General features: G+C 42.4%; 1 protein-coding gene across 3 annotated transcripts; it reads right to left on the reverse strand.

The window, feature by feature from the left end:
* Positions 1-211: 211 nt before the first annotated feature.
* arfip1 (ADP-ribosylation factor interacting protein 1 (arfaptin 1)) lies at positions 212-10,673 on the reverse strand. Of its 3 annotated transcripts, XM_019862385.1 has the most exons (10): positions 10,303-10,673; positions 8,432-8,745; positions 6,667-6,768; positions 6,144-6,252; positions 5,691-5,792; positions 4,593-4,705; positions 4,113-4,334; positions 3,168-3,325; positions 2,167-2,341; positions 212-2,007 (listed from the first exon to the last, which is right to left on the reverse strand). In XM_019862385.1, exons 2-10 carry the CDS (start codon positions 8,741-8,743, stop codon positions 1,852-1,854), a joined length of 1,449 nt encoding a protein of 482 aa, XP_019717944.1. In that variant the 5' UTR covers positions 8,744-8,745; positions 10,303-10,673; the 3' UTR covers positions 212-1,851. The 3 variants fall into 3 exon arrangements, with proteins under 3 accessions (XP_019717944.1, XP_019717946.1, XP_019717945.1); XM_019862387.1 differs by lacking the exon at positions 8,432-8,745; XM_019862386.1 differs by lacking the exon at positions 5,691-5,792.
* Positions 10,674-10,679: the final 6 nt, after the last annotated feature.

The following is a 10,679-nucleotide window of genomic DNA, read 5'->3' on the forward strand; positions in this document are numbered from 1 at the left end:
GTCACACTAGCAAACTATAAAAAGTCAGCGGTAGAAAATTGAGCAAACGAGAGACTGGTAGTTATTAATATGAGTGTTTGACGCACTTGCTTTTTAAAAATATACATATATATTTTTTAAACTGGTAAATCAAGAAAAGTATTAGCAGCTTAAAGCGGAGTTATGCTGGTCTTTCAAAATTTACAATAAACAATTTTTAAGATAATGTATTTTTTTTGTATAATCTATCAGACGTAACCTTTCTGTAATTCCAAAACATGTGTTTCATGTGGTGATGTTTCGGAAGGAGTTTGTATTTTGGAGTGAAGTTGTTTTTTTTTTTTTTTTTTTAACAATTAGCATGCAGCACATAAAGAAAGCAAAGTTAAGGCACATTTTATCAAAACATTTAGCAAGTCCTTAATTTTTTCTTGAAAAAGAAGACGCCAAAAGTCAGGACATTAGATTATAGACAAACTATGATGAATTGCTTGAAAGTAGCCATACAATAATAGGTTTGTTGGAAATGCTCATAGATGTGACTGCAATTGACACGCGTCTTGAATACAGTAATCCAACTGTTATACAGTATATTATGATGCAAGAGTACTGCCACATTAGCATAGCATAGCTCCGTGACCATAGCATAGCATACAGTTTGTCAACAGAACATAGAGCATTTGTAAGATTAAACATATCAAACAAATGAGTAGGAAATTATGTTGGTTGGTGAGCTTTAGAAGCCTTAATATTTCATCCCTTGTGTTTCAATGCTTAGCTGCGCAAGGGTAAGTGATTGTTTTCTTGAGTTAATTTAAAAAAAAAAAAACAGTGAGGTTTCAATTTTATGGTCCCTAAAATTTGAGGATTAGAGTTATGTTTTGGTCTGTTGCGATGAGAACATAGCTGCATTAGCATAAAACAGATCTTTAATGTAAAGGTGAGCTATCTTTGTGTAAAGAAAAATAAATTGATTTGTGAGATTTAGTTTTGGCAGTGCTTGTCTGTTTTAATCTGCAATTTACATTTTCTGATATGATTGTCATGCTAAACTATGCTAACAGATAGCTTTGTTCGAGCGGTGTCAAACGTGTCATCTCTGAAGGATTTAACTGGTTTACAGAAAACTGAAGTTGTGTTTAGTTAGGTGAGGTTAGGTTAATCGCGTCAGCATAGCAGGGCAAAGCCCAACAATTGCAAATAAAATAAAGCATCTAGCGTCGAAAACTTGAGGATTTGTGAGTTGGTTTTAGATGGGCTTGTTTCTTGAAATGTGAAAAAAAAAAAACCTACTTTGCTATGCTAACTGATAGCCTTGTTTGAGAGGCGTCATATGTTAACTGGCAAAATAATGTTACTGTGCAAGGAGTAGTTTTCTTTCAAGACAAAATGTATGTATCGGGAAAAAATGTGCTGGTTAGAAGTAAGTGTCCTCTAACTAGCCTACTTTTATCTTTTTTTTTTACATTAGCTCAGAACCATAAATGTGTGTTAATCACTATAGGAAGAGGCCTCCGAGGCTGTGAGAGAATTGCATGGAATGTTAATATTTGTCTCTCATAGTCAAAAATGACAACAAAAAAAAAAACGCCATTTCAATTCTGTTGGGTCACAACATTCATATCGCTGTTATACAAAAAGGCATTTTTTTTACAGCTTCCTTAATGCGTTTAACTGCAGTTCAATGGATTTGTCAAATGTCAAAAGTGCATTTTTTCCCCAAAGATTGTACCATTGAAAAATAGCATCTTCATGGACGCGAGCTTTTTTGTTGCTAAAAAAGATTGTTTTGAAAGGCCATCATTCCTGACAGGAGAGAGGAGCGTGGCTTGGGGGGTCCCTGTAGTTTTCACTTTTAGTTTAGACATTTCCTTAGTGCTCCTCCAGCCAAGACGGACGCTCGCCGCCGGGCACTTTCAACTTGATGTGGAACTGCTTCAGCGTTTGCTCCAGCTGCTGCTGGTTGCCCGAGTAGTAGGCAGCAATGGCGTTGTGGAAGAGGATCAGCTGGTTGTGCAACACCTTCACCTAAAATGACAACAATAACAAACAATAAGTGCAGTTGGAATCCTTACATATTATCAAACCGTGTTCCTGTAGTTTAGTACAATATGATATGCGACATTGATAATTCCGCCTCTGAGCCCGGAAAAACTTTGAGAGAGAAAGAGGCCTCTTTTCCCCAACCTTGTTCTCCTCCAGGAATTTGAGCTTGACAGAGACGTCATTGCGCATCTTCTCGTACTTGTCGCGGTGCACCTGGAACAGTTGCTGAGACTGCTCTATCTTGGGTAGGGTGTTGGCGTCGCGCGGGCCCAAGTTCAGCTCCTCCAGATCTGTGCGGTATGCGTCGTACTCCACCCTGTCAGGTGTACGTAGGACATCAAAGTTAAACGGTGTAAAATGGAATCAAGTGTAACCGAGTTAGCGTAGTGTAGCAATAACGCAGCTGGCTTCACATTCTAATGTTTCGTCTTGAGTCTGGGTTTCATTATATCAACATTCCACTGTCTTAAACATGGCTTATCAGTCGCGCACTAAATGTGTTCCTACACAAACATGAACTGCACGCGAAGAAAAGTTTCCATAACTTAAACCTTTAAAATCTCAAATACATCAAAATCTAGACGGCCCAACCTTTTTGTGGAGAAGGTCACTGCTTGACCGCGATGGTTTGACCACTGGGCGCATCTCGTTTTGCACCTTAACGGACAGCATTTTTGTGGCACCGCCCATTTTGTTGTGTAGAAAATGTTGGAGCTACCAACCAAGAGCCACAATGCCACTTTTAAGTAGTGAAGCGAGACAAATGACAACGTGGGACTGGAGAATTGAACCATTCTCTTTGAAAGCGTGTTACTCGCCAGCGGCCAAACTTTGCGCTGTTAGAAAACCACAGTTGCTTGTTTAATTTCAAATGTAGCTTGTAGCAAACGTGAGTAACTTCATTCACTCTGTGATCTGCATTATCTACGACCCCAGTGCACTCATACTGATCAATGGAGATTTCGGTCTCTCTCATAGCCAGCAACAGGTAATAAAAAAAAAAACTGCACTTCATGTGTGAAAAGCGCCAGGGAGCTCTGGTGTATTTTGAATAGTGCATACGATTTTGTTTGGTTATTTATGGTTGCTGTGATTTATATTTTGTTTTGCCTATTGGGTTTTGGTACCGCTGAGCAGATTACCTGGCAATCTCGTACTGCTTGATGTTGATCATGGTGTCCTCGATGGTTTTGTCCACAAGGGTGTTGACGCTGCTGATGAAGAAGGTGATGGCACCCAGCAACGTTTCCCCATTTTTGGACAATAGCTTTTGGGTGTCAGCGTTGTAACCAAACTCCTCCTGAAATGGAAAAAAATAAATAAAATAAAAATCAGTGATGAGCAATGATATCTAATTACTGAGAATGTTCCAATCAGGGGTTTGAGCTGCTGATACCAATCACATGGATTTGGTGTAAAAATTTCAAACAATTACCCATTGATCTTGAATAATCGATTCATCTTTGGATTTTTTTTCCAACTAAATAATTGATAAATCAGATTTTATAAAACAAGACATGTTAAGTTTCTATCCCTTTATCTTCAAAAACTAGACATTGCTTCAAATAGACATTGCACATACACAAACAAATTATGATTCCGTTGCTTGGTTGGACTGTAGCATGTCAGGAAATAGGGGGAAAGATACCCAAGTAAAAGCAGGTGGTTGCAAATGTCCTATACGGATTAAGACACATACGGTCCCATTTAAAAAAATAATAAATCAATCTTCCTTGTATTTGAAATAACTTTATTCTTTGATGTTATTGAATATAATTTTTTAAAAATCCACATGATTTAACATTTTAACAATTTATATTTTAAATGCGCATTAATAATAATTCCATCAAAAAAATAACATTGAAGACTGAGAACTGATTATTAAACTTCTACTTTTAGATACATGTTTCAAAAACCTCAAATTAGCAGACCCATTTTTAAAATCTTGGTGCTTTTTGCGCCTTTCAGCTTGTTCCTTCAGGGCTCACCAAACCGATTCACTCGTTTTAAATAAATAGATACAGAAATGAATGTGGTCTTTGAGCACAAGCGGATGTCCACCCCTACACTAGGAAAAAGGCACTCACATGAAGTTCGGGTGTCTTAAGGCTGAGGTCGGCGAAGGCGTCGCCGAGCTGCCTTTGCGTCTGCATGATCTGCGCCAGCTGTGCGGCCAGCGTCTGCGCCAGCCTGATGACGTTCTGGTACTTGCGCTTGTTGTCGCGCAGCACATCAATCTGGGCCTCCAGATCCAGATCTACCGTCTTGGAGCCACGGCCGAGCTTCTCCGACAGAATCTGACGGGTGCACTGGAAAAGACGGCCTGTTCAAACACCAACTGAAAAACAATGCGGATAGCTCATCTCTCAATTTATTCGATTTTACTCAATTGATTTGAATTGTGATAGTAAATTTGATAAATGACATTTAAATCAACTCATTGACCCTAAAAATATATAAATAAATCATCTCATTAAAGATGGAGGTGCCATTATAGGCTCCATTAAGGGGACAAGAAAAAAAATGGGGGTTGGGGGGGATTAAGACAGCCAGCCAGATTGACTTACTTTGTAAGTGTTGATGCTCCACTTTCTGACAAGGTCTAGTTTCTCCATGGCTGGACTCTTCATGTCGTCCGACAGGACCAGTGGTCCACTTGATGGCTGCGTGTTGGTACCATCTGTGCGATTAATAAGAAATATGAATTTAGCGCTTGAAAATTAGTTTCGGCTAAATGCTGCAGTGAGGGAGGCAGAGAGTGCTGGTGAACAAAGATGAGTGAGGAGTAGCACCATTCGTCAAATCGTTAATCGTAGCACAATCAAGAGCAATAGCATACTGAGCCCTGAAACTGATATGCAGGCAACAACAAAAACGGAATGAGGTTGGTTGGTCATGTTGGTTTTCACAAATTGTAACGTAGCCTCAGAATGTTCCCCCGTGTGGCGCTAACTTGCCAACTTTTGAATCGCAAACCGCGTTAGCCTGGGTGATGTTCTCTTTCCAACTTTAGTAAACTTTGGTGACATTTTGCTTGGTCACGCCGCCGATTTTCGGTGATGTTTGCCTGCCAATGGTGGGAAACTTTTCATCCAATTTGATGACATTTGTTTCCCAAATTGTTGACGTTTGCTTGCTAATTTTGCCAACTTTTCAGTCATTCATTTTGGAGACGATGAAGGCAAATGATATTGTTCTCAGATAACATTTTATGACTAAAACGTTTTTTAAAAGCTACCTAACAGGGATTTCAGCAAACTGTTGTGAAACAGCCAGATGTGAGTATAGTTCCAACACTCACGTTTAAATATCCAACAAACGTTTAGTTCAGATTTTGGTGGCTAACCTCCTAACACATCGTTAGTTTCAGAGCTCATGTTTTGCAGGGACAAAAGTTCAAAGCTGCTGCCACCGGCTTGTAAGTTGTTGACCCAAGTCACACTAATGTTTAGGCATCTAGGGTTTGGATCACAGTGGGTCAATGACCATGATCAACAAAGCAGATATCAATCAAGCCCAGTCTTGTTGCAACGGATATTAAGGCGAGTCGAAATGGGAGCGCAAGCCTGCGGGGATAAAGACAGCGGGTAAGAACAAGAAACAGTAAGGGGAGCATAGCCTGCGATTAGTTTGCGTGGCTATCCCTGGCCCGTCACCGTGGGTACCTGTCTCCGCCTGGCTCTCGCTGGAGGAGCGTGCCAGGCGGCTTGCGACAGCCGAGCTGGGTGCAAAGGGAGCCACGGGGGACGCGGGGAGGCTCGACGACCCTGGGAGATAGTCACAATTGGCGTTGGGCGTTTTTGCATCGTCAGGAGTTTCGCACTGATTTCCCCCGTTGGTTCCTTCTAATTTCGATGACAGCCACTAAACAAAAGCCTGCGTGGGACCGGTGTCAAACACACGGAAAATAGCCATGGCAACATGGATGATCTCTCCACAGAGAAAGAGACTCACATTTGCACTTCTAACAGGAGGATGAAAAGCAAAGGAGACTCATTTAATTCAAATGATGTCTGCCTTTCGAAATACATGGTGGTAAAAGGACCCGAAACAAAATCTGTTTGTTGCGCAGGTCCTTGCCAATTCCTCGATAAGCAACGCTCATCTAGATGATTTACCTGTATACGGACCCGAATCAATGATCCCTTCTGTCGTTGATGCAAAGTTGCCGGAGGGGACGCAAGACTCTGGAAGGTCTGCAAACGCCGGCTTCCCTGGGAAAGAGTCCTATGGAAGAAGATGCAAATTTGACTTGGAAGTAAGAAGTGTGTGAATGCAGAGCAGACAATGTAGTCAATGTGGTATTGGAAGTAAGAAGCGGAAGTAATTGCAGAAAAAGACGATGGTATGAGGAGAAGCAGTAGTCGTGGAAGTTTCCCCCAAAAATAGGAGAAGCAGTCGGAGAAGTCGTGAAGAGGTAGTGCTAGCTGAAGAAGTAGAAGTGGTACAACGGGCCCATAAAGTCTGCGCACATTGTCCTCTGAGAAATTACATGTATAGCAACACTTGATCGAATTGGAATATGAACAAATAACATCATCAACATGATTTCCAAGTTTTGGTAAATAGCAGTCGAAGAAGCAGTAGTCTTCATGGTTGCCATTTCACAGTCATGGCTGCAGTTGTGGTTCGAGGCCTCACCCTGCAGAACACATCCTCCGGGCTCTGGTCCAGGTCTCCGTTGCTGGTGACTGCGATCTCAGCGGCCGAGCTCCTCTGCGATTCCTCAGCCATGGCGTCCTCCTGTGATGGGGAGGACAGAATCCCCTTCGAGTTAGTGACAACATCCCCAGGATGGCGTGGCGGGTGTGGGTTGCCATCTTGTGGACGTTGACCACGAGCGGGGTTAAACCACTTGAGTATGGGCAAACCGATGGTCTCCGCCAGATGTGACATCATGGTTTTTTTTCTTTGAGTTTTGACAAGCAGACATGACGAGTGTCAGGTCTATGAATTGTGAAAAAAAAAAAATGAAGGCGAAATCTAGACGAAGACCTCTGCATCTATATGCTTCACCGTAGACCATTATTTTCTTCATAACCGCGAATGCAGATGATTCACCTTGTCAATGACTGATTACTATGGACCATGACCAGCAAACGGGCTACCTGAGAGCCAAGAAGCAAGATGTGGGTCAGAGCCTGAAGTGTATATATACACAGGATACATACATGAAAAGAGTTAACTGGATCAAAAGGAAACCCACCTCACTAAAACAAAACCAAAGTTCATGACTCCATGGCGAGAAAAGGGTTGTACCGTTGCGGCCAACGCTTTAAGTGCGGCGTCACATGACCAGCGCATAAATACCGAAAGGGCCATTTGACGGCAGCATGCTGGTGGGCGGCAGAAAAGGAAGAGGATCCGACAGTTTAACTCGTCCAACCGCCAGCAGGAGATAAGGCGACCTCGCGCACCGTAATCCTCAAGTGCGCAGTTGTAGCTGACTGTCGCATGCATGGCCAGCCAAGCCGCAGTGTATTATTCACTCAAGCAATGCTAATATATAAGATATGGATTGAAGATTTGGGGTTTCAGGCTCTACTTATTCTGCCAAATGTTTATTAAAAAAATAATTTAAAAAAGGTGCAAGAAGCTGGCTTCCATTTTGTCATTTACTCGGGACATCAATCAAAACCAGTTGTTCTTGACTGACGGCCAATTCGAAATTGTTGGACGCTTCACGGGACTGCATCATATCCTACGGTCATACGGTATATTAACAATATAGTAATAGATACTTTGGCTATTGTATGCCTGTGAAAAAGTGACTCTCGTTAGGTTTGGCATGTTGACATCAATTCAACAGACATTAGCTCAAATCACAACAATGAGCCGCTTGTTCATCAGCGTGTTGCCCATTACCATAGAATCTGGACATCATGTTGATGCCAACCATACAGACACGCCTTATCCCACCAGTCATAATTACAATGCACTTGAGGTAACTCGATGAAGGAAAACAGGTGGAGGGAATTAAGTCTCTCGGAACGTGCGGGTGAGGAGTCCAAACACATTTCTCATACACACACACACACATACAAATATTTTTTTTTGGGGGGGGGCGGGGTCCAAAACCCAAGATTAGATCAGTTTAAATCCCAGTTTAAAGCGAAGAACCAGGAGCATCGTAAAAGTAGGGAAAGCAATAAAATAAATGTTTGCGGTCACAACACACAGCCAAACCACAGAACAGCAACACATAAAGCAACTCTATTGTTAACACCCCAAGCAATACGCAGCGGAGAAAGCTAGAGCTTCTTCGAGACCAAAATCACATCACAAAAGCCAATCTAAGAGGAGAGTGATTATGCAATCAGAGGGAACAAGAGAAACCACCACCATAAACCCGAAACAGGAAGCGCTAAAAGGATCCCGACTGCTCACAAGTGAATGTCAACGTCACCTTTCTCTGAGTGCCACTGTCTTCACATTCCTCTGCTGTGTCCACAGTCGGGTGGCCACCATTTTCTACACTGAGGGCCTCATCCCCGCCCTGGACAACATCCTCGTTGCTGCTGACTGACTTATCCTCAGCGCTGTCTATACTAATGTCATAGAGTACATCGTTCCCTGATGGGCTATCGCTACTGTCTGCATTTGGCGGAGACGGTGGTGGTGGTGACGGGTCACCAACACGTGGACTCTCCTCGGCTTCCATGCGAGGGTCCTCAGCTGAGGTCTTGCCCGATTCGGTGTCAAGACTACCCTCAGACATTCCTGGAAATAGACAGACAGGAAGGTTATGAACTGGTCCTTGTGGTGCTAAATGATACCTACCTCAGCCTCAAGATCAATACATGCTTGAAGATTACAGCTGAAAACATGTGCACATAGGGTGATAACTACGTAGTATTCTCGTGTGCCGCTATGGAACTCTAAGTTTAGTGATCAGAGCGCAGAGGCAGCTCTGACCAGGTGTTGGTAGTTCCAGAAACGAGCGCAAGCAGAAGTATAATAGGGAGTTTTGCACCGGTGTGGATGTTGACACTGCCTACTTCAACCATATCCAACCAAAGCGGCTCCTCGTCACGCACCAACAGTTTTGACATGGCGGAGCACAGACAACCACATTTTTCCCCAGGAGGAAACTAAGCACCAACAGAGCGCGCTCCCACCGATGTCCAGTACTTACACAAACAGCTGGTTCTGTGGTCATCACCAAAGAATATCAAAATCGATGCCTTCCTATGATACCAAAGCCTCACGTGATTTGCTGAAGTCTCATGATATATGCTGCGTTGGCACACTGTCTAAATTGTTCCGAATACTTTAGTGGTTTATTTTTGGAGGGTGTGCATACGACTACTACTCTAAAATGTAATTTTCCAGTTGGAGCAAAAAACTATCAGTGAAAGAAAACAAATCAGTAAAAACAACAGTCAATTTAAAACAATGCATATTCTTCGTGTTCTTTTGATGCTCAGCTTCATGCCGTTTCATACAGGCTTTACTGAGGTTTGCATGACATTTGTCTGGAATGTTGTGCAATTTGAAATGCTATACTTTACCAAAAGAGTGGATCAACTTTCTAATTGGTGACCTGGACAGGGATTTGGGGAATTGACGATACAGTACACGTCAGGCACACACTGGAAATAATTGCACATTCGAGTGGAATAAAGACGTCAACGCGCATTTTTATTTTCTTGTTGCAGTCACACATTTTAACAAGGCAGTAAATTATAGGTTTTGTTGCTGGATTGTAAAGTTTACCTCCTGACAGGAAGTTCGGACACCCACTCCCTGGTTTGAATCGCAAAGTTCAAAAAATGTAACACCGACTATAAGAGAGTTTTTCAATGCTTTTGGGGGTCTTAATGTTGCCACATACACAATATGGAGTCATTTAGCCTTCACGTGTACAACTTAATGGGAAAGTTTCCAGCAAAAAATGTGTTTTCGTGAATTACCACGTCCAGTTATCACAATAAAAACGCAATACCTTCATGTAAATACGATGTAATGATATTACATTTTAATTACTACAGTAATAATGACCACACTATAGTCCCTGAGTTTTTTTTACAGACGTTCCACGACGTTGACGTCGTTAGCTTAGCAACATGGGTAGCTAGCGAGCTAAGTCAAGCTAACCAAAAACTAGTCATTTTTTTCGCCAGTTCGAAACGACAAGAGGACACCCCCCCCTTTAAAAAAAGATTCGTGTCCTTCCCCAGGTTCGCTACATAAATGGCCACACGTCATAAAGAAACAAATAAGTCGGTGTGGGTGTGTGGGGTTTAAAAAAAAAAAAAAACAAGTGGTTAACCATACCTGTCAACGGCCGTCGTGGCTAATCACGCAGAGTGTCCTAAACAGCCGTCTGGTTCTTTTGACCCAATAAATACAAATAAATGCGTGTTTAACGCGGTGGTCGGGTCCCTGCTAGTATACCGGACTTGGAGTTCGGACCCCGGAAAAAGTGTTGAACTACAAAGGGCGACGGGTGGACCATTTGTTGAATGCGCTCTCCCCCTACTGTTAAAATCCACAGCTTGCAAGTTTAAGGCCTGGTTCCATTTCTTCGAATTTTAAGCACTCCTTTGGTGGAATTGAGTGGAGGTGGAGGTACGATCAGACGCGTAAGCGGGGTGAAGTTAGTTTGCTGTAGACCATAAATTACCCGGTTCAGTTTGTTGTCTCGCACCCCC

The sequence above is a fragment of the Hippocampus comes genome, unplaced genomic scaffold (genome assembly GCF_001891065.2).
Source record: "Hippocampus comes isolate QL1 unplaced genomic scaffold, H_comes_QL1_v1.1 scaffold7, whole genome shotgun sequence".
Classification (NCBI taxonomy): domain Eukaryota; kingdom Metazoa; phylum Chordata; class Actinopteri; order Syngnathiformes; family Syngnathidae; genus Hippocampus; species Hippocampus comes.

What these genes read in the sequence shown, in the direction of transcription:
- arfip1 (XM_019862385.1), bottom strand. Translation starts at nt 8,743, where the DNA reads ATGTCTGAGGGTAGTCTTGACACCGAATCGGGCAAGACCTCAGCTGAG. An exon ending in ACAGTGGCACTCAGAGAAAG is followed by an intron (nt 6,769 to 8,431) that starts GTGACGTTGACA and finishes TCCCCATCACAG; the next exon opens with GAGGACGCCATGGCTGAGGA. An exon ending in TGATTCGGGTCCGTATACAG is followed by an intron (nt 5,793 to 6,143) that starts GTAAATCATCTA and finishes ACTATCTCCCAG; the next exon opens with GGTCGTCGAGCCTCCCCGCG.